We start from the raw sequence: 23,842 nt of genomic DNA, 5'->3' as shown, positions 1-23,842 counted from the left end.
TACAAAATTATGAAGGCGGGCTATAGTTCCTATCGCCGGATTATACAACTTATCGCCATCTGCTATGAAAGGCTATAAGAAATTGTGTAGGAATTCGTGTGTTTTGAAAATCATTAAGTTTGATACGGAACCACCTTAATATTGACAAAACACACATTATATTTTCCTTTAATACATATTTTTTTAATCAATTAAAATGAGAATAATCCATAAGAGCGTGCAAACATTTTAAAATCATGAGTTGAAAAACGCTGACTCCGCCAGATTAAATGTTAGAGCCTAACACAAAGCGGAGCGGCGACGGCAACGCGTGAAGTATTCCTGTTAGGTTTGTAGGCGCCAATGCGCGTTTCGCGCTGGCCGCCCGCCCGCCGCGCTGCAGCGTGCCACGGCGCTTGAAGCAACTATTTCACACCAGAGGTATTGCACAGTATCATACGAAATTGAAGGCGCGCTAACATATTAGGAATGGCAGGCATCCATCAACAGTACGGAGCTTTCCTCGCAAAATAAATCAAGATACTACGGCCCAAAAGGAGAGCGGTAGTCCAAAAACTCACTAAGTCCTAGCATCCGTTATTGGTAACATTTAGTATACACTTTATCGCCTAGCTGTTGCTTAATCGCCATCGGCTATAAAAGGCTATAAGAAATTGTACAGCCGGCTATAGAAGCTATTGGAAATCTTACAGCCGGCTGTAGGACTATGGTATTTTGGAACACAGATTCTACTGCCAATGTTTACCAGGGACTGCGATCTACCGCTCATATTGCCATCACTTTTATTGAAGGCGAACTCGCAAAAATTAGTGACACGCAATTGATGCGGGTAGCAACGTCTTTTTCCTTCGAGAGCGTATGTAAGGGAACAGAACCGCTTCGATAACCGGACAGGACGTGAGATTGAAATCGAGTGCGCCTTCATTTAGATAGCTATACAATTTGAACTACGACTAAATTAAATAATGTACTGCACTGAGCGTTCCGCTTTCAAACGTGCGTTTAATCAGATTTATTTATTTTTTTTTTACCATTTGCACGAACATGCAAGTCCATTCAACGGCGATAGAATTTTAGTCGGACAAAGGCTCCGGCTCCGATCGATCATTTTCACAGTTAGGCAGAGGCGGATCCAGCAATTTGGCAACACCAGATAGCCTCCATTAAAACCTATGCTAAATAATCGATTCTTTTCGGAGCACCTGACCCCTCCTAGAATCGATACATTTCCATAAGTTTAAATGGAGGAAATCCTGTGTTGCCAAATCTCTGGATCCGCCAATGCAGTTAGGTTCTTTCTTAAATCCTGCATTGTAAGTAGACTCAAGGTGTCTGATGAAAATTGTACATTCTCTAGGATACTGCTGGGATGGTCACCAATCAATCTACAGATTTCCTATGCGGATTGAACCCGTACAATCCGTACCGGATAAGCGGAATCATTCTCTCTGTGACTTGGACCAATCTTGCACGTAGTGTGTTGCGTGCTCTGATCCGTGCGTCAAATGTTATCAACTCGACCCCACCAATTTCTTTTTTATGTAGGGAATTTTTCGAGATGGCCAATTTACAGCGCGCTCCTGTCTGAGTGTGATATTCCTCCTCAATGTCGTCCAAACAACCCCGAACAATGGCCTCGTCCTTTTCGGTAACAATGATGAACACGTTGCAACCAACTCCCATCTGAAAATAATTAAAAAATTGATCTTTCACTCAAGACACTTGAAGGAGAAGAATAGTAGTGGATGAAGAAGTAGGAAATACTATAAGATTTGAAAAAAAGTGTCCGATCAGTTTGAAAGATCAAAATATTTTGCACAACATTGCCCGTCGCGTGTTACAAAAATTCAAGAAAAATTTGATCTGAAAATGCTTTGTATTTTGAATTTCCTCGGCGGTGGGGGGGGGGGGGGGCTTTATCCCGTGTTATTTTCTGAGGTACAGTATCTTCAACTGATATTATTGCGCCACATAAAGGAAAAAAGGATCAACTATATAAAAGTTGTTTTTTCACCCAAGGAACTCTAAAATATAAGCATTTTTCCATAGTAAACAATTGCAACTATGCAACGCTGTATTGCCAAAACGAGCTTTGAACTCGAGCTAAAACTTTCACTGGAGAGTTGTATCATTTTAGGGTTTCGTTAAGGCCATTTTCGAACAAAATTCTTATCCCTTTCTAATCCCTGGTAAAAATTGGCAGTAGAATGTGTGTTCCAAAATACTTTAGACCTAAAGCCGGCTGTAAGATTTCCAATAGCTTCTGCAGCCAGCTGTACAATTCCTTATAGCCTTTTATAGCTGATGGCGAATAAGCAACAGCCAGACGATAAATTTCATGCTAAACATCACGAAATACGGATACTAGGACTTAGTTAGTTTTTGGACTACCGCTCTCTTTTTGTGCCGTAGTATCTTGATTTATTTTGCGAGGAAAGCTCCGTACTTTTGAAGAATGCCTGTCATTCTTAATAAGTTGGAGCGCCTTCAATTTTTAATGATACTGTGCAATACATCTGGTGTGAAATAGTTGCTTCAGACGCCGTGGCACGCTGCGGCGCGGCGCGGCGGGCGGGCAGCCAGCGCTGAACGCGCATTGGCGCCTTCAAACCTAACAGGGATACTTCACGCATTGCGCAATGCGTGAAGTATCCCTGTTAGGTTTGTCGGCGCCAGTGCATCGCCGCTCCGCTTTGTGTCAGGCTCTAATGTTTAATCTCGCGGAGTCAGCGTTTTTCAACTCATGATTTTGAAATGTTTGCACACTTTGTATGGACTATTCTCATTTTAATTGATGAAAAAAAAATATGTTTTAAAGGAAAAAATAATATGTGTTTTGTAAATATTAGGGTAGTTCCGTATCAAACTTAATTATTTCCAAAGCACACGAATTTCTACACAATTTCTTATAGCCTTTTATAGCCAATGGCGATAAAGTGTAAAGCCCGGCGATAGGAACTATATCCCGACTGTATACTTTTTTATAGCTTCGTATAGCCCGGCTATATGATTTGCTCCGCTTTCTACAGCCAGCTATATGATTTTCAATAGCCTTCTTTAGTCGGCCATAAGAACTCCTAAGGCATTTTGAAACGCAGCTCGTATCGCCAATTTTTACCAGGGATGTGGTGTTATTTATTCATAACAACGCATTTTTCGGTTTTTAAGAATTGAAAAATTTTTCTATGTGGCGTGATTTTGCAAATTTTCATCAGTGTTTTTTTTTTTAAATACTTACAGAAAAGTCGAAATTTTGACAATTTCGCTCATTAGAGCTCAAATTTTTTACTGAATAATTGAACTTTTTTGGCCTTAATTGCTTTCCCCCTATTTTGCCGTGCCAAGGGGAAACGCCGTATAAACCTTCAGGCATTTCCAAATTTCCATTTCTAAAACACGAATTTCCTGATAAACTTATGAATATTTCTCTTCAAATTTTTCAGATACTGTTTTTTGCAATTTCACCTGAAGTTCCCGAAAACTTTAAGGGCAAATATTCATAAATTTTCTCAAAAATAAAAATTTTATTTTGGCAACTCTCGAATGTTCATACGGCGTTCTTCCTCAGCACGGCGGTATAGTAGCGTGGACCCAACACTATTTGACCACCTCGTCACCTATGCTGCCGTGCTAAGGAAGAACGCCGTATGAGCCTTCAGGCGTTGCCAAATTTTCTAAGATAAAACACGAATTTCCTGGCAAACTCATGAATATTTTCCTTCCAATTTTTCAGACAATTTTGTTCGCAATTTTACCTTGAGTCCCTGAAAATTTCAAGGAAATATATTCATAACTTTCCTCACAAATAAACATTTTATCGAAGGAAATTCGACAACTCTCGAATGTTCATACGACGTTTTTCCTTAGCACGGCAAAACAGTACCTACGGGCCAAATTTGTAGTGTTTTTTACGTTGTTACCCTAAAGAAAAAGGTGTTGGAGTGGGTCCCCCCAGGTAGGCGACGGAGAGGGCGTCCAGCCGAACGGTGGGTAGAGGCAGAGATGGAAAGTGAAATTTCACGAAATTTCGTAAGGCTCGAATAAATTTCACAAAAGTTGAAATTTATTAATTTTTTTTAGAATTATTGATTAAACCTTTGGAGGTCTGAAAGCGTTTCAGATGGTCTTTCTGTTAATGCTGCGGTATTATGCTACTCTACTGAAGGTGCCAGACATAAAGAAGGGGCAAAAAGAGGAGTTTAGAGAGAAGAACCCCAACCTAACCTCTCAACTAAACGAAAACATTTGCAACGCGCGAATGTTTTAGGCTTGGGGTAAAAATTTCAAAATTTAGAATCACTGCTTCTAGGCGTTTTTAGCCTCCTGAATGTATCCCCAAAAGTTTCAATAAATTTCATGAAATGTTCCATCTCTGGGTAGAGGGCATCCGTGAAGAGATGGAGAGATTCCAGCTTCCGGAGGATCTCTACCATGACAAGATTCCTGTGGCGAGTAGGCGTCGCAGAGCGCCCTAGCGCGCCGTAAAAGCGGCTTATGTACGTACATACCCTAAAGAGCGACTGGAGTATCATCTGGAAGAGGATGTTTCGATACTGCGGGGTCTCCGTCCGGAGCACGAGCTGCCTTTTGGCCTCTTGGACGATCCGCCGCACGTGCTCGTAGCGCACCCATAAAATCGCGGTCCTCGCCTTGGAGTACATGGACGACATCTCACTGGAAACAATCACAAAGGGCTCAGCTTCCTCACTCCTGCACCAGTTTTTCCCGACCGACAATGAGAAACATTTTTATTACAAGTTTACATCGAAATGCTCTCAACGCGATCTCATTCGCGACCCTGCACCGTTGCGTCGAGAGGGCATGAGTCATTGAGTCATCGGGGGACTCTCCTCCTGCCAGCTTCTTCATGCAAATCAAAGGTCATCAGGCGGGCACCATTCATCCCTCCACCCTTCTGCTGTTTAATGTGTGAGTATAGGGAGGAAATCTGGCTAGGCAGTACTTAGCGTAATGCTGCTGCTCTGCCACACAGTGAATCGAGTCAATAGGAGAGGTCGGACAAAATTTGGAAACTTTAAACGCTTATTACTCCGTTTATACACGGAGAAAAAAACTTCGTGCATGGGACCCGAATTTTAGGTCATATGGATCTCTGAAGTTTTCGGATTGAGCATCTGAACACTTTAGGTCTAGCTGTCGAGGTTCGGATCACACATCTGAAACTTCAGTTCTTACATCTGAAGTACTTCAGATGTGAGAACCAAAGTTTTTCGGATGTGAGAACCAAGTTTTTTGGATGTGAAAACCGAAGTACTTCAGAGGTAAGAACTGAAGTTTCAGATGTGTGATCCAAACCTCAGCAGCTGGACCTAAAGTGTTCAGATGCTCAATCCGAAAACTTCAGAGATCCATATGACCTAAACTTCGGGCCCCACGCACGAAGTTTTTTTTCTCCGTGCACAAAACTTTAAGGCTCTAAAAGTGGTTCCATTGGTCTCCTCGTGAGCTTTTGATCCAGGAGCACCCCTTGAAATCTAAAATGTGACGAAACAAGCATCAAAATTTGCAGTTTTATTCAAAAATTTTTGTCCGACCTCTCTGATTGAATCAATCCACTGTGTGCCGTGCTAAGGAAGAACACTCGTATTAACATTTTAGAGTTTCCATACTTTCCCGAACAAAACATGTATTTTTAAGGCAAGTCATGTATTTATCCTTGCAATTCTCAGATATGATATGTAATTTAAATTGATTTGCCAACAACGATGCCGGACAATTTTGAGGAAAAATACATTCTCACAATTTTCCCAGTAAATGTGTTTTTTTTTATTGAAGGAAATGTTACGGCAACGACGTAAGGCTTATACGGCGTTCTTCCGTAGTATGTCAAAGCTCTAAGAAAGGACGCTGTATGATCCTTCAGACATTGCCAAATTCTCTTTGATAAAACACAAATTTTCGGGAAGATTCGCGAGTATTTTTACATCAATTTTTTTAGAGGATTTTGTTCGAATTTAGATCTAAAGTGCCGGAAAATTTCAAGAAAATTTTTCACAACTTTCTCATCAGTCGACTGCGACCAACAGTCCCACACTAACTACTTAAAGGTTTTTTTGTCATCAATTTTATTGTAGACATGATTTTGGTTTGCTCAAAACTATTTAACGGACAAGCAAACCTCTTGTTTCAAATTTTAATTTTACTTTTTCCATCTGAATGCCGCACATCTTTGAAGTGTTACCTACTGTGCAATAATTATTTCTTATGACTGTTTAAAATGGACCTTAACACAATATCACGCCTTCGCTCTGTACGCGCTGGATGCGATGGGATCCGGATCCAGGCTACCATTATCCTATCTTTTACTTCCGAGTCACTATCTTTCGTGATGATAATGAGCGGAAATTGCACTACCGCACGCCTGAAAGGTCGCATTCATAGTCGTTCATTAATCAGCTTTTCCCCTTATAATGCCGTGCTAAGGAAGAACGCCGTATGAACCTTCAGGCGTTGCCAAATTTCCTTCGACAAATCACGAATTTCAGGTTTGTGAATATTTCTCTTACAATTTTTCGGAGTATTTTTCGTAATTTGATCCAAAAAGTTTGAAACTGTCATGGAAAAATGTTCATATCTTTCCTCAAAAATAGCTATTTTCTGAGAGGAACTTTGGCAACATTTGATTCCCCTACGGCGTATTTACTTAGCACGGCAGTATAGGGGAGGGGTCAGGTTGTGGATTTCTCCATCAATTTACTTTTTCGGTGATCTTTAAGCGCTTCTTGATAATAGAAGTGGAAGAGACTGCAAAAATATGCAGGGATGTACGATATACTTACATAATTTTTGATTTTGCTATTTGTTTATCCATTTGCTCATACTCTCTCATTATGTTGAGTCTGGAAATTTGGACCAGGCGACCGACCAATAGGTTGTACTCTTCCTCAGCGCGACTTAAAATCTCTGCAGATCGTTCTTTGCCCTCTTGCTCAATAAATCCTACCATTTTGTGAACCTGCACCAAAAATTGAAGTTGGCAAAACCACGCATCTCTATTGCGATGTTTCAAAATTTCCGCTCGTATTTCGATTTTTTGAAGAGATAAAACCAACTCTATAGCCTAAAATTTACTCAGAATATTAAGCTATCAATAAGAGAAGAAAAATCTTGAGAGTTTTCAAGGAGTTGCGTTGACTGGTTTTTCACAGGAGAAACAAAGTAAGGCAGGAAGTTAACAACGTCGCAAATGGCGATACGTGGTCTCGCACTTTGGCAATCGATATGTTCAAGATATTTTCAATAAATTATTTAAGCATCGTTAGTATTAAAAATTATACAGTTTGTGATAGGTAGTTTATTTTAAGAGTCATTTCAACACTTTATACTTTCATTTTTATTTACAAAATATAAACAGAAGGCCACCTCTCTTCGTAAGTTTTAGCTTTTTTTTTTTTTTTTTTTTTTTTTTGTAGGGCAGTGAAGTGTGTTGCTGCGCTACAGTTGCAGATTGCAGTTTGGTTGTAGCGTGTAGGAGCTGCGAGTTTATTTATTTATGTACGGGCATTAAAAGAGAAAGAGCCGGCAATGAGTTACAGCAGTCGCCTCACTTGCATAGGACGAAGGAATAGAGTCTATATAGAGGTACCTAATAAATGCTGTAAGGAGAAGGAGAATAAGGGGACATGGGGTCAAAAAGTCTGTAAAATTACTTGACGAAGTTTGTCGATAGTTTCCGTAAGTGGGAAGAAACACGGCTTCAAACTACCCAAGTTGTTATATTGAGATTCTTAGCTCCAATGGAAGTGCGGACTTTGATAAAACAACACATCAGTACAGAAAATTAATTGAAAAAGGTTTCGGTTACCTGATTTTCAAAAGTACAATCCCTCCAATTCAACATTTCCGCTGAATTTCCGAACGCTACAATCGATACTAATCTTTTTTCTTTCACACAGTTGTGGCGGTCATTTTCATTTTTATTTTTATCTCTTCATTTCAACCACACGTGCAGGTACACTAAACATACACACATACTTATATACGCTACATATTCAACAGTGAATCTCGTCCAATCGTAGGTACGGCAATCATAAATCTTCAGTTTTGTTCGTTTTTAATATGACTGGCAATCAATTGGACATTGCTTTTAATGAATAACCTAAATTCTGAGCGATTCGACGAGCTATGAGAATTTTGAAGTTCATCAATAAACAGCTGTTTTAAACAAAAAAATAATGGGGAACTCTGCGTTGAATTGATCCAATGAAACTCAAAGAAACTATATTTACTCATCTCAGTCAAATCTCCTCTTATCACCGATAGTATATGTATTATAATTATGAAAAATATTTCCAACCATGTCTTAAATAAAGCATTTTTTCCGCAGCCACATAAAATCCTTACGCAGCAACTTAATCCGCAGAGGATCATTTTATGTAGAAGAAGATACTCAGGTACATTTATTTTTGCCTTTCAATCAAAAGCCCAGTGCCGTTTGTCCGAAAAATTTTCCGTGTCATGCCTAGAGTTAGTTTGTTCCAGGTTCCATGTTATCCAAAGAAAAAACGAAGCCACGAACAAGAAAATATCTGTTTCCTTCTGCAGAAATGTAAAAAATGTAGAAGAAGCGGCAATGGTTGGCCAGCCCGCATATTTGAAAATTCGCGGTGTGAATGTTAAAGTGAAGACGGCCAATAAAATCGCAGCGAAAACGCAGCTGACCAGTCTTTAAAGAGTAAAATTTGGAAATAAGACTTAACAGTTTCGAGGAATACCAGAAAACAGAACACCGATTGGTGTCGACGTTGATTGAAATCAAAGGACGACTAACTTTTCGTACTTTTATTTTATAATTGAATACATTTTAAAATAATCCCACCAGTAAAATATCTAGTCAAAAAATTAGTCTGTGACATCTTATTTCGGGCATGTGTTGGAGACACACCTGCTCAGTGAAAACATAACCTCAAAATTGAAGAGGTGAGGTAATAATAAAAAAAAAAAAAATGAACCCATGAACTCCACGCCTTTCTCTAAAGCAGTAATATCTTCTTTTGATCTTTATTATTCATTAATTGCAACATTTGTCGTGAATCTATCAAGTTTCGAGTTCTTTACCTCATATTGTATTAGTATACCCTGAAATATTGTGTGTGCAATGTTCTTATACATCGGTGTTTTTAGGTGACTTTATTGTGTCTCGTTTCTTCTTGATCCTCACATTGCTCCCGGTCTTTATACTTACGATCAATTCCTACTCAAATGAATAGAATCAGCAGGATATTCAAATCTCATCTCATCTCTGGTAACTTATTTTTTCTTTTGTCGTAATGCTAAGCTATAATAACTAAGTCCAGCATCTGTAGAGTCAACGCCAAAGAAGTTCACGTTCTTCTAGAATGCAACAGAAGATCAGCTGTCATCAATCTAGCACCAAAAATAAATGCGAGAGTCAAGATGATGGAATGTCTGTTGCATTCTATCAGTGCGTTAAATGATTTTATAAGGATTTTTAGGTCTACCTAATATAGAACTTAGATTGGATGTCAGATCAGGATTGCCATATCCAAAAATTATCAAAAGAGACAGGCTAAGCCGAAAAAGAAGACACTTTACACATCCAAGAAAGAGGGCAAGTGGAGAAAATTTATAAGTCAAAGAGAGGTCAAAAAAAGGAGGGGAGGACATTTTTACGTAACCTATACGTCGGCTTCAAATTTTTGTTCGTTTCTCCCTTTTTTTTCTCTTTAGCAATTTAAGGTGAAGATGCACCACGTACGCGATAAATTAAAAAATGTGACCAAAAATATGTTGTTTTGATCGACCGTTATAAAGCAGAAATGAGTTTAAAGTTCGGCTGTTTTTCTCCTTGGTGATGTCTTGACGGTAAGTTAACTTTTTACGTATCGAAAATGAATTTGAGAGGTGAGGTATTCTTGAATTTTGGAAGATTTCAAAAATTCAATCTTTAAATTCATAGTTAGAACACTTCAGCCCTGAAATCTGAATGTCACTCTGTCAAGAAATAGATGCTCATAGCACGCCAAGGAGCAGAGAGCGTGCAATATTGAGTTTCCATACCCTAATTTTTGAAGGAAAGACCAAAAAAGCATTAGTTTGATCTTAGTTTTAAATACACTTACTTAAAGTAAACACTAATGAATGATTCTGAATGTAACCAAGAAATCATGAAAGAGTAAAAGCAAGAGCGACTGTAGGGCTAAGAGTGTGATATGGTAAGGCAGCAAAACAGTGAATCTGAATGTAGAAAGAGCAATAAATTGCAAAAAAAAAAAAGAAAGAAAAACCCTTGAAAAATCCTTAAAAACCCGGGCATACCCGCATGTCTTAGGAACTTCCCCGGACAGTCCGGACAGGGTGCTAAAACGAGGCTATGTTTGGGAAAAGGAGGACGGCTGGCAACCCTAGCCATACCAGGACCAACACTTTTTGGAATCAATGTCTGACCTTTCCTGACATCCCAATGGAACTTGTTAAAAAAAAATTAAGGTTTTTAGGTACAATATGATGATAGGAAAAAATACACATACTTACCTATTTGTAAAAAAGAAAAAAAATGAATTCTTCAATTTTTCAGCCACAAATAATCTAATCATGTAATGTTTCAGATCAATTCACAAAGTGTAACTCATGGTCTCGAAAGAGATGGGCTCTTTCATATTCAACACAAACTCAGCCTGCCGAAGCAGAAAGTACCTCAGATCTCATTGGCAGCAAAGGTAACAGTCCTACAAATTCAGATAGAATCAATGCAAATCCACAGAATTTTTAGTTTAACCCTTCAGGAAGCCTTAATCTAAAAAATCAAGAGCTTTTGCAGCAAACTCAATGAACCCTCACCCTCCCAAGTAGCAGAGATGGCGATAAATAGCGATTTTATCGGTTGGTTATCGGATTATATCGGGGGCAATATATCGAGATATTACCGCATCAAAAATTGCGATATATGGCAATTAAGTTGCTACACATCGCAATTTTTGGTTTGATAAAATCGTGATCAATTTTCATCAATAAAATCGAGATTAAATCGCCATTTATCGCGATTTTAATTTAAAAAATATCGCGATAAATTGTCGGGTGGTAAAAGCGCGATTTTATTGTGATAAGATCGAGGATAATCGCTCAGATGTTGATGATCCTGGTGATTTTATCGCCGATAAAATCACAATATATAGCGATTTTTCCATTGAGGAATGCTACTTGGGCTGATGTTCTTTGTGTTTCAAGAGGAGGTGCAAGCATGATAGCTAACTGTAGAATGACATTTTTACCGTCTATGAGAAATGTGTGTAAACTTGCATAAATTGTCATGAATCTATGGACTCTTCTCAGGTACAAAGATTTGGAGTACCTGCAACATTACCGTGAAATCCAGTACAATCTGTTTTTGTGGAATTTTGTGGAAACCCATAGCAAAATTTACTTCCATATCAAATTTGATTTTGTCAATGAATTAAGATCTAGGTAGCAACAAACTGAAAAAAAAAAAAAAAACCACCCGTGCATGGAACACTAAAAAATTCAGCGCTGGGTAAATTCCAATATTATTTTATATGATGTTCCTCACAACTTTTTTAGCACAGTGAGCTTTTGAAACTCTACTTTCCATGATCTATTCTCGAGAAAAGCAAGACAGAAAAGTGAACGTTTTGGCTCTCTCACTCGTTTTTTCTAATGAAGATGTGAGTTGGGACTGTTGCTTCATCTGTACGTACAATGTGCTGCGCACAGTTATCATTCAGAGAAATTTGATTCTTTTCATCTGCCTTAAGTTCCTAGTCTGCAAGGAAATTAAAGTTGGATCAAATCAACAATAAGATGTTACACCTTTGCTGCCAGATATCGAGTTTGAAATAATGAAAAATTCACTTTTCAACCCTGCTTTTCTCTAGATTGGCAAATAGAAAATTATAATTCAAAAGCTGTTCACTCTCAGTAGATCATAAGGAACATCATGGCATGTAATATTGCAATGGGCTACTAGATAAGAAATGTTAAAAATACTACAGAATTAGAAGGAAATTCCTCATATCTGTTTTTCAAAAGCTTATGTAGAAAATATTTCACACAACGAAAGGCTCAGAAACCAACTCCTGAAAGAGATTTTAACAAATATTTTTAACACAAAACAAATGGAAGTCAGGCTATTCAAATGATGTCATTTGTATTTTTGCCATTCAGCCAATGTTAATTGCAAACACCTATACCCTGTTCAGGAGTTGATTTCCAGACTTTTCATCGTGTGATTCATTTTCCTGGTGAAATTTTGAAGAGGACACGTTTTATAAAGTGGTTTAATTCATACTTTGTCTAGTAGCCCATTGGCTGACACGAATTTCTTGGTATTCTGTGCATAGTCTTTTGCCAAGATTGTTCCATTATCACTTGTAGAATACTAGCCCTGAAAGGTTTTAAATTGAGATGTCTAAATTTTTTAATAACGTTCTGTAAGCATAAAATTTAATCCTGAATTATTTCCATTATTTACAGAAGGAACCAAGAGAGTCTCTCCATTGATGCATGAAGATTTCTTCAATGTTCATAGTCTTTTCACAATGAATGACCTGTTCGATGCTCGAGTTCATTATGGTCACAAAGAGGGTTCACTCAATAATTTTATGAGGCCCTACATTTTCGGCTCGCGTTTGGAACATCTCATCTTTGATTTGGACAAAACCGCTGAACACTTGCGTCTGGCTCTAAACATAGCCGCTCACATCGCTTACAGAGATGGGATTATACTTTTCATCGGACAGACTCCTCAAAATGCTCATCTTATTGAAGCCACTGCCAAAGAATGCGGTGCGTATGCGCACACACGATTGTTTCAGAAAGGATTGTTCTCAAATTCAACAACTGTATTCAATGGTATCACCAGGTTGCCTGATTTGTGTATTTTCTTTAACACTCTTTCAACTGTTTTGGAGGAGCATAGAGGTGTTGCAGAGGCAGCTAAAATGAATATCGCAACTATTGGCATTGTAGATACAAATTGTGACCCAAGGCTTATCACCTACCCGGTCCCTGGAAATGATGACTCTCCTGTTAGTCAAGAGCTCTATTGTAAATTGTTTAAAGCAGCCATTTTAAAAGGCCAAGAGAGGCGCCGGCTAGATTTTAGGAAAACCATTGCTGAGGATCCTAAACCTGTTGATTTGTCTGAGTAAATGTGCAGAAATTCAACCAAACTATTTATCTGCAATGGAATTATCTTGTAATATAATGGTTTTATTTCTAAATTTGATCCTTCTATTTTCTATCTTTTTTCCTTCGAAAAAAATTCAAGAAGTATCATTAAAATTACATTTTACTTTTCCATTTAATATTTATTATAAAGGATTCTTAAGAAAAGGAAATACCTCAGGTTGATCATAATTGGGTCAATCATTTTGTATAATTAGTGAAACGCATATTAAAAAAGAGTAAAAAACTTTATTATGCTAAATGAAGATGAGGAAGTTTCTTAAAATTCCCCTGACAAAAATCTCTTATTTTAAAAGCCCATTTATTTAATTATTTCAGTTATCACAAAAAGTCTATATCTCTCGCAAATTTATTTGATCGTAAACTCAACATTAACCAAGAGATAGGTAGCAGGTACCCAAAGTAAACTTCTACCAAAGAAAAATTTCAAGAATGCATACCTGAAGTTAAGTGTGACAGTGAATTTTACAGATTTGCATAAAAAGTAGTAGTAACTCAGTCTTATAGTATGGGTTAATTTTACAATATTCAAAAAGTCATAGTGCAAATCTTTCCAATTGTATATTGAGAACATTTAGTAACAAGTAATAGAACAAGTAAATTGAATTGAGCAGATTCTCCTATTTACATGTATGTCTTGGTCAAATCATGCATTTAATTTTGAGAAGTGAAGAGTGTTTTGTTGCTTATAATAAGGTACAGCTAATAGTACGAAAAATATCCATGAATGTTCCATGAAGTTAACTTCTTCTTTGCATGAAAAGTCGTTTATTATGAAATTCTGAGAATCATCATGAGACAAGAAAATTTCTTGTCGACAGAAGAAAAGATGTTTTTTATTTAATTTATTGATATATTGTGGAAAAATTACTGAAAAAATCTTAGGATCTGCCCTAGCAAACCACATTTTCAACTAAAACTGAAGTTTTACCTCTGAAATGAAAGAATTTAGAGGGGGGGGGGGGGAGAGATATAGCTTGCAATCTGAGAAGAAAATTGAAAAATGTTATGAAGTGTACAAACCTTCAACTCAGTGTCTACAATGTAGCTGTGGAACAAATTCCTGTTACAAACTGTACAAAATCTGAATTGAGCGATTTTTCGAGAATTTGTGAATTTTCTGTCTTGGATTGAAAAGCACCCAACTCAGGTCTTTTTTTTTTAAATTGACTTTTAAGCCGAATAATAGCCCCCATGAATCAAAAACTCAGTTTTTTTTTTTTGGTTTCCTGAAAAATTTTGAGTGTCTCAGCTGGGAACTCCTAGAAACAGGCTGTTTGATGCCTGACTTCCTCTTGTGTTTCATATTCTAATTGAAAACTAAGTCCCATAATGCCTTGAAATTTTCTGGGTAATGATAAAGGATGGTGACAATGAAACTGTAAAAACGCGTAATTCGTTTTCAATGTTTCAAAATCTTTTCCTCCATTTTATTGCAAAGGAGAACAACCAACCCTGTTGCTCACAATTTTCACAGAATATTTTTCACACAGTGAGGGTAAACCAGAGAGATTTTCAATTAATTACATTGAGTATTCTTCTTCATAAAAAATAAACCATGAAAGGAAGTCTGCAGCGTTGCAAACTGAGATACATGTTTTTGCAGTGTCACTGTCTATATACTCCCTCTATTCCAAGGCGAAATGTTGCATCATTTAGTTTTCTGTCAGAAATATGAAGTAGAAGAAAGTGGGCAATGTGTGAGTAGGTACTCAATACAGTCAAGCTACCTCTGAGTGATTGAGCCAGGCTCAATTGTTGTGCAATTTTCTCAGAAGCACCTAACTGGATGCATCATTTCTTTTGCTTTCATCTACTGCTACTTTTGTATCTCTGAGTTTTTGCAAGGCACTAGCTCCAACAAATCTACCAAGCGAGTTAGTTATCACAGGACAATATACAGCAATATACACAAGAGGTAAAAGCGGAAAGAGCCCCATCCACACCTCATTCAGTTCATTTGCAATCGCTATCGCGGACAAGTATGCGCAGCGTTCCGTTGTCATTCTGCGATCTGTTGCAGACTGGGGCTGCCCAAATTTCTCCCCTGGTTTGTCTGTAAAGCTTTCAGCAAGGAAATTGCTGAATGTTGGGCCTGGGCACAACAGTGTTATGACAAGATTTGTACCTAATTTTTCTCGACGTAAAGAATTGAAGTAACCATGAATAGCATGTTTAGTTGCGGTGTAACTGCCAGAGAAAGGTGCTCCCAAAACACCAGCTATGCTTGATGTCACTGCAATATGACCAGATCCTCTGTCTAAAAAGTATCTTGCTGCTATCCGAGACAAGGATATTGTTCCAAAAACATTTAGGTCAAACATTTGTTTGTCCACATCCAATTGAATGTCCTCCCAGCTTGCTCGCTGTGATCTACCGGCATTGTTTACAAGGATGTCCAACTGGAAACAGATGAAAAAACTTTGAAAGGAATCGCTTTACATAAAAATCAAGCAAAAATATGTTTTAACACCTGTGTAAATATATTTTTTGTGAGCATTTCAATATCCCATTATCCGCACTTGTTACTTCTCATAAAGATAAACAATGAAGGCGTGAGATTATAAGAAACTTGCAAAATAGTCGAGAAAAGAATGCACCTACATCTTGGGAAAAATAACTTTAAAAAAACTTTTCACTTTCAACTTGAGCGTGCCTCTCTCTTTATTTATTTATTTATTTATTTATTTATTTTTTTTTTTTCATAATATTTTTCAACAGTGCATCCTCTCCAATTTTTTTTTAAAATTTACTTTGGAATTATGTAGGTATCTAACTCTTCACAGAATGTACTTAAAATGAAATATGTGATTTCTTTACATTGAATCAGAGAAACAGAGCTAGGTTTAGAAAATGAAAAAATGGAAGGGGGAAAAAAACAGCAATTAGAGGACATAGCAACACCCTTAAAAGACAAGTTAATTATCTACAGCTAATTTGTAATCATAATATAGTCTTACCTGACCAAAATGGCTCAATACTTTGTTAAAGTGCTGTTGATGCTGACTGAAATCAGTGACATCCATTGGTATAATGAGAATATCCTCTGATGTAATTCCATCTGCTCCTGTGAGGGAAAAGGAGAGAAAAATAAAAAAGTTGAATGTACTACGTAGATAAGTGTGCTCAACCCTGGAGTTTTTGAACTCAAGAACTTCATTTTCCAAAGTTAGTAGGTATTAATCGAAAAGTGACCCCCCCCCCCCCCCCTTCGAGGAAAAATAATTTTCCTTTCAACGAGCGCACTTTTTTTTCTTTTTTTTTATCATTCATTTGCAATATTTTTACATCATTTAGTCCATTTATGCCAATTTTAAACAATCAACAAAATGAACTCCATGTGTCAGAAAGAAAGGAAATATGCAATGCAAAGAAAAATTGCAACTTATTTAAACTTTATTGCGATGAGTTTCAATAAACGGGGCCCCTTCAAATAGGAGCTAGGCAACAGACACAACACTCAGTGGAATTGCAATTTTTTACAATGTAATTGCCACTTATTGCAATCTGTGCTACTTGGTTATATGGAACACCCTGTGCCCGTACCTAAAGAAATAATGTTTCTTTCAAGTCTTCTTTTTCTTACATGTGGAGCGATGATCGAGAATAATTGACCTAAATAAGTATGATCAATTTCATTTAAAACATTTGGTTTCGAAGTGGCGAGGCGTGAACGTTCGATTATCGATAGTTCTCTATTTGAATGAAGCTATGGAAAATAATCGATTATTAAGTTGTTCGCTACGGGAACCCTGTTTATCGATCTTTTTCCATAGGTTTAAATGGCAGATCAATCGATACATCGCGAAACATGCCACGCTACTGGTTTGTTGATAACTCATAAAGGTTATCAAACGAAGCACCTTCTTACTGCGCACTGAACATTAGAACATGAGCCTCTCATTAACGAGACAAAATGGAAATGAATCTAATGCACGCTCAGACGAGTTATATCTACGCGGGGTTTGTTTTCAGTTCTTACCTAAACATTTTTGCTTAACTCTTTCTAAATTAGTTTCACTTCGAGCAGACAGCACAAGTTTCGCTCCGGCCTTTGCAAGAACCAACGCCAAGTGCTCGCCAATCCCACTTGATGCTCCGGTGATCCAGACTACTTTTTTGTTAAATTTCCCTGTAAAAGATAGAAGAATGCGTGAATTATAATCGTGAAATATTATATGATTTCTTATGAACTTATCATTGCGAGGAAACGACTGCTCGATGCCGCCCGCCCTCTCCGTTTTGAGTGTTAAAAGAACCGTGCGCGCGATAATTCCGCCAAGATCTATCAAATATTTGACATCTACTTTTTATCAGAATGAGTGGATTTTAGGAAGGTCTAATCCTCGACACATTCGCTCTTTTCGGAAGCTTATCTGGAAAATGAAAAAAGGTTTTTTGCCCGAGGTATGTATTGAGAGACGAGTTGTAAGGAGGAGTCATTGGATCGGGCTGCTGTGTAGTCTTGGGGCTTAGCCCCCCCCCCCCATAGCAGTAAAATATGAATAATATAGAGGTGCATGTAAGACGCAATGAATGAGGTGTGGCACCGGGCCTCATTGAAAAGCAAAGATATACCTAATTCCTCAACCTCATAGCAATACGCTCACTCTAAAAATTTACCTTCAAATAGATGAATATGCAACCCCATGACAGCCGTGTCCGAATAGTTATCGCTTAAATGACAGAATTATTCCAGGCGCATTGTTAAAAATTGGTGGCTCTTTTTAATATGACGGAATGAAGGGCTCTTCTTTGCCGGGCAAATTTTATTTTAAAATAACTGTTTGATGATCATGTTTGAACAGTCATTTAAAATTAATATTGAAATAATTAAATAATTTCAGCACTTGATGAAGTACTAAGTTAAAAATCGTCGGCTCATTCTGCTCTTTCGAAAAGCAAGGCTCACTTTTTGACGTGCGTGAAAGAGTGCCTTAAAGATAAGGCAAAGAACACACGACGATCAATTTCCTCACTGCATGTCTCTCATTCGGTGGAGTTCGCCTTCAATAAGTATGATGGCAATATGGGCGGCATGGGAGCCCGAATAGTTGCGCGTAGTAATTTGGCACGTTGGCTCGCAGGCGCCATATCATCCAAAAGCCTCCTAGTGGATCGAGTCAATAGAAGTCGCGGACAAAATCTGGAAACTTTAAACGCTTGTATCTTCGTTTATACAAAGCTTTGAGGTTCTAAAAGTGGGTCTATTGGTTTCCTTAAGAAATTTTCTACTTTAAGCACCCCTAGAAATTTAAAATGTGACGAAATAAACATCAAAATTTGCAGTTTTAGTCAAAATTTTCATGTCCTACCTCTTTGATTGCGACTCGATCCACTATGCACCAATGGGAAATAATCACATGCCGAATGAATTTTATGATCGCCCGTCCAAAATTGGTTCAATAAATGTTTTCCTCAATTTACACGGATAATTTCATTTTTTGCATTTCAAACACGTTTTTCCCTCGATCTTCAATCGTCTCGTCAAGTTTTTATTTGCGTTTTTATGAAGCTGTGGGAGGGTGCGGTGTTACTGGAGAATTTTCACTATCTGCCCCCCCCCCCCCCTCTCGTTAGGGAGTTAAATGCATGGTCCAGCTATGAAGGGGGGCGTGGTAAGGTGAGAATTGTGCTCATGGAAACTGGGCGTTTGTGACGTTTACGTAATAATAAAGGTAGGAGTGCACGCAATCTCAATTTCCAAACTTAGGTATTCGGTTTTTGGCTACTCATAATGAAATAAAATAAAAAATTTGCCGAATTTCACCACAATGATATGCAAACTCAGGCTATGCTTCAATAAAAAGCAATGTGCAAGAGGACATCCTCTTGCACATTCCCTGGTAAAAATTGGCGATAGGAGCTGCGTTTCAAAATACCATAGGAGTTCTTAAAGTCGACTAAAGAAAGCTATTGAAAATCATATAGCTGGCTGTAGAAAGCGGAGCAAATCATATAGCCGGGCTATACGAAGCTATAAAAAAGTATACAGTCGGGCAATAGGGTTCCTATCGCCGGGCTTTACACTTTATCGCCATTGGCTATAAAAGGCTATAAGAAATTGTGTAGAAATTCGTGTGCTTTGGAAATCATTAAGTTTGATACGGAACTACCTTAATATTTACAAAACACACATTATATTTTCCTTTAAAACATTTTTTTATTCATCAATTAAAATGAGAATAATCCATACAGAGTGTGTAAACACTTCAAAATCATGAGTTGAAAAACGCTGACTCCGCGAGACTAAATATTAGAGCCTCACACAAAGCGGAGCGGCGACGCACTGGCGCCTACAAACCTAACAGGGATACTTCACGCATTGCGCAATGCGTGAAGTATCCCTGTTAGGTTTGAAGGCGCCAATGCGCGTTCAGCGCTGGCTGCCTGCCCGCCGCGCCGCAGCGTGCCACGGCATCTGAAGCAACTATTTCACACCAGATGTATTGCACAGTATCATAAGAAATTGAAGGCGCTCCAACATATTAAGAATGACAGGCATCCTTCAAAAGTACGGAGCTTTCCTCGCAAAATAAATCAAGATACTACGGCACAAAAAGAGAGCGGTAGTCCAAAAACTAACTAAGTCCTAGTATCCGTATTTCGTGACGTTTAGCATAAAATTTATCGTCTGGCTGTTGCTTATTCGCCATCGGCTATAAAAGGCTAAAAGAAATTGTACAGCCGGCTACAGAAGCTATTGGAAATCTTACAGCCGGCTTTAGGTCTATGGTATTTTGGAACACAGATTCTACTGCCAATTTTTACCAGGGTTACATTACATTGTTTTATAAATTATGACCTAAGTGCACATATCATTGTTGTGAAAATCGGCTAATTGCTCAGTTTTTTATTTGATTTCAATTTCCAATGCACATAAGTGTTCGTGAAGATTCTTAACTTTGGAGAATACATCATTCATACTGAAAAGCAACATTCTTTGAAACCAATCATATATATAAGCCCTCACTGCCGTGAGCATCATACTGTATGACTGAAGTGGAAAGTGTAAACTCATCGGATAATTTCGAGATATATGATTTTTTGTTGAAATTTTTATTCGAGAAATGTTCCAATATCAGGATCTGCAAGCACGAAGTGGGAATCGTTGATGACGATACATTTTTGCAAGAGAGGGTAATCCAACCCACGTCGCAGCACGGTTCTCTGAATAAATGAATATTTAGCACGCTTGCGAGAATTTTGAAACATTAATTCGTTGCGAACAACACAAATACAGAGAGACGCTGCTTTTCTAAGGAAGAACACTATGTATGAACATTCGAGTATTTTCGAATTTCTTTCAATCAAATATTCATTTTCGAGATGAGTCATGAATTTAAGTATTTTCTTTGATTTTCAAGCTCTTGAATTCCGAATGAAATTTTCCGCAAAATTTGACGAAACCCGCGAGTTTTCTGGAAATTTTACTATTTATTGGGAGAGAGTTGGCAACATCCAAATATTCATAGGGCGCTATTCTCCAAAATGGCATGATGAGTCAAGAAAAAAAGTAAATATTTGCGCTCGCTCGAGAGGTTGAAGACGAAATTTGTGAATGAGTCGTGAGGCTACGAAAAAACGTACAGCATTTTTGCCACCCTTTTATTTTAAAAAAATAGTGTGAAAATTACTAGATTCGCTCGTGCGAAATTCTCGGAGGGGCCAATTTTTTTTTCAAAAAGTGGTGAATTGACGAAAAAATCCTCATCGGCGTCTTAAACCGAGACATGTGGTTTCACATCTTAACGCGCCGAATGCTTCGATCAGAACTATTCGATTACTCCGTTGTCAAACAGGTTTTTCTAATTGTTTATTTTTTATTATAATCTGTCTCAGCAGTATTGCATAAGTATAACTGCGTGGTCAAATTTCAATAAGTGTAAATGCTTCCATAGTGAGGAGGAATGCCTTAAGAGCAATCGAATATCGCAAAATTTCTTCTTAGTAAATATTTATTTTTGAAACAACTTATAAGAGAACCTTCTTCCTTGAAATTTTCAGAAACTTCGGATCAAACCGCGAACAAGATTTCCTGAAAAATTGAAAGAACGGTTTTCCCGAAAATTCGTGTTTTGTCGATGAAAATCTGGCAACGTCTGAAGGCTCATACTTGGTTCTTCGCAGCCTTCGCTCCTCCATTCCGATTTACAGGGTGATCCAGAAGTACCGCATCTTGTCTATAACGCCTAAATTTCTTGTCCCTTTTCAGAATGGTCCCCCTAAAATTTTGGGAGCTCTCAAAAGTCATTTCCTTTGACCTGGCATCACTTTACTTGTTGTCTAGTGCCCTTCTCAATTTTTTCAAAAGTAACAGGGATGATGCCTGGTGCTGATAGTGCGGGCCTTATGGATCACCCTAAATATTTGTCCCAATGGTTAAAGTGTAAAAGCAAGTATCTCCGTTGCGGTGTTTCAAAATCTCTGCTCCTATTTTATTTTTTCGAAAGAAACAAGTCAACTACATAGCTTGAAATTTTTACAGAATATTCTGTTAGTAAAGAAGAAAAATCCAGGAAGTTTTCAAAAAACTGTGTTGACCAGTTTACCAAAGAAAAATCAAACAATGACAGGAAATCTGGAACGTCGAAAACGGAGATACGTGGTTTTGCACTTTAGCTAGGCATCGATATAATCATAAAATTGCATCCTCAAGTCTTACCGATGCCTTTCCCGAACTTGGTGGCCAATAGGAGCCCGAGATCGCAGTCCGACAAGCACAGGAAAACGGCGTACAGAAACAGGTACGAAACATAACCTAAACCGATCCACTCGAAGACACCCATGTTCGAAGGGCGCTGGTACCTAACACAATTTTTTTTTCGCTGCACAGTTTACGCACGCACTGGTGCATTCACATCGCACTGGCGGACTCGACAACGGCACCGGACTGCCGCAATTCGACATTCGTAGAACCGAAACTGGTTTGATGATAAAACGAATTCAAGGTGCTGACGACTTGACATTGAACTTGGGCGAGGACTCGAGGAGCGGACTCGACCGGGCCGGCGCAGAGCGGTGAGCAGTCTATTCGCGTCTCCAGCTCCAGAAACTGAACGGGGGAGATGACCGAAAATGAGGGGGAAGGGCGGGGGGTCGTACGTCGCGACTTCAGCGCTTACGGTTCGTTTACGGTTGCCGCATGGTGCTTAAAATCAGCATTTATGATTGTCATGGGAGAGGGGGCTGGGGCATTAACTCCCGCCCAAGTAGCACTAATTGCAACAAGTAGAATTTGCACAGCAAAAATATTGAAATTCCACTGAGTGTTGTGTATGTTGCCTAGCTCTTATTTGAAGGGGCACATTTATTGAAACTTATTGCAGTAAAATTGAATTAAATTGCGATTTTTCATTGCATTGCGTATTGCCTATCTTTTTGACACATGAAGCTCATTTTGTAAAATATGTAAAAATATTGCAATTTAATGGTGAAAATATTGCAATTTAATTGGTAAAACAATTACAATTTTATTGAAATCAAATTGCGGTTTAATTTCAAAATGTTCATTGCACAGTGCTACTGGGGCGGGAGCAAACTCCTCAGAAGAGCGATTTTTCATGAGACGCGTCTAAAAATCGAATTTTGAAATTTTGACAGAAAACGCTCCTAAGTGTCTTGAAACATAAGTTATGAGTAGTTTAACCCATTTTTTTTGCGAAATGAGTGAGGACATAAAGTTGTATTGTGCCAGCAGTTTTGTAGCCTGAGTGAGGAATATGACGAAAAATGTCACTTCCCAATAAAGGAGGGGGAGATATCCCGCTGGAAGGGTGGCAATGTCAACATGTCGAGGAACAAATCCCTAGGACGAACCAACTATCAACGCGAGGGATAACCCTTCAGATCCCTCTTAACGCGAGAGAGGAGGAAAGGAAGTCTGTTGGGTCTTAATACGACCGATCAATAAGTGCCCCCTCAAGGAAAAGGGCCAAAAAATTAAATATTGAGTCATTGATAAGGCGGTTCGAAGTTAGCAGTTATCAGCACGTATTTTGAAAATAAGCTGTTTCCAACTTGCCATGCCCATGGCACCGAATCGCCAGTTTTTACTCCGATACTTCATCCCCTCCATTGGCAAAAAATGTGGCTCAACCATTCGCAACTTACTCATTCTCTAGGAGACCAGCGAGAGCTTTTCGTTGAAATCTCAAGATCTGATCAGTCGAAATCGGCAGAAATCGCTTAGCTTATTCCACTGGAAAATTTGCCTCCGCTTCGTAGAGGTAGGTCACTTTACCCGTGACGAATCCGATTTTATCTAACAATGTGGCAGCCTTGCTTTCGTCGCAGGTTTTTTCTCTCTTTTCTTCAACGCGTCCGGTCATTGGCCAATACACGCTGTGCGTGCACAATGCGCAGAATAAGTCCTCCTGCCGCGTTTGCGCCTTCATTTTGGAGGCGTAGGCAAACCCAATGTCAATTAAAACTCCCATACTTTTGCACCATCCGAGTTTTCTCATTGAGTTTGATGATTGGAAAAGGAAGAAAAAATATCGAAGATCAGCAGATAGGTAGGGAAATGCAACGTAAAGATGTATCAATAACCGAAGCGGTTAACGTTGATTGAATTTTCCAAAATCACACAGTTTCACTTGGATGGCTAAAGTCGGAAAATGCGCATCACCGTCGGAACATTTGAAAATCTCCGATT

General features: G+C 38.4%; 3 protein-coding genes across 4 annotated transcripts; 1 reads left to right on the top strand and 2 right to left on the bottom strand.

Annotated features, from left to right (window-relative positions):
- Positions 1-999: 999 nt before the first annotated feature.
- LOC109040006 (V-type proton ATPase subunit E) lies at positions 1,000-8,607 on the bottom strand. Of its 2 annotated transcripts, none has more exons than XM_072297352.1 (4): positions 7,826-8,607; positions 6,801-6,976; positions 4,509-4,710; positions 1,000-1,683 (listed from the first exon to the last, which is right to left on the bottom strand). In XM_072297352.1, exons 1-4 carry the CDS (start codon positions 7,859-7,861, stop codon positions 1,381-1,383), a joined length of 717 nt encoding a protein of 238 aa, XP_072153453.1. In that variant the 5' UTR covers positions 7,862-8,607; the 3' UTR covers positions 1,000-1,380. The 2 variants fall into 2 exon arrangements, with proteins under 2 accessions (XP_072153453.1, XP_072153454.1); XM_072297353.1 differs by having other exon boundaries at positions 4,509-4,674.
- A 354-nt stretch (positions 8,608-8,961) lies between these two features.
- Positions 8,962-13,220, top strand: mRpS2 (mitochondrial ribosomal protein S2). Its single transcript, XM_019055826.2, has 3 exons — positions 8,962-9,265; positions 10,590-10,700; positions 12,472-13,220. The coding sequence occupies exons 1-3, from the start codon at positions 9,223-9,225 to the stop codon at positions 13,146-13,148; spliced, it is 831 nt and encodes a 276-aa protein (XP_018911371.1). The 5' UTR covers positions 8,962-9,222; the 3' UTR covers positions 13,149-13,220.
- Positions 13,221-13,393: 173 nt separating this feature from the next.
- On the bottom strand, positions 13,394-22,236 carry LOC109040050 (dehydrogenase/reductase SDR family member 7). Its single transcript, XM_019055825.2, has 4 exons — positions 21,851-22,236; positions 17,168-17,317; positions 16,146-16,252; positions 13,394-15,587 (listed from the first exon to the last, which is right to left on the bottom strand). Exons 1-4 carry the CDS (start codon positions 21,972-21,974, stop codon positions 14,967-14,969), a joined length of 1,002 nt encoding a protein of 333 aa, XP_018911370.2. The 5' UTR covers positions 21,975-22,236; the 3' UTR covers positions 13,394-14,966.
- Positions 22,237-23,842: the final 1,606 nt, after the last annotated feature.

The sequence above is a fragment of the Bemisia tabaci genome, chromosome 2 (assembly GCF_918797505.1).
Source record: "Bemisia tabaci chromosome 2, PGI_BMITA_v3".
Lineage (NCBI taxonomy): Eukaryota > Metazoa > Arthropoda > Insecta > Hemiptera > Aleyrodidae > Bemisia > Bemisia tabaci.
The sequence above is the reverse complement of the archived record's forward strand: the minus strand, read 5'-3'. Positions and strand labels throughout refer to the sequence as shown.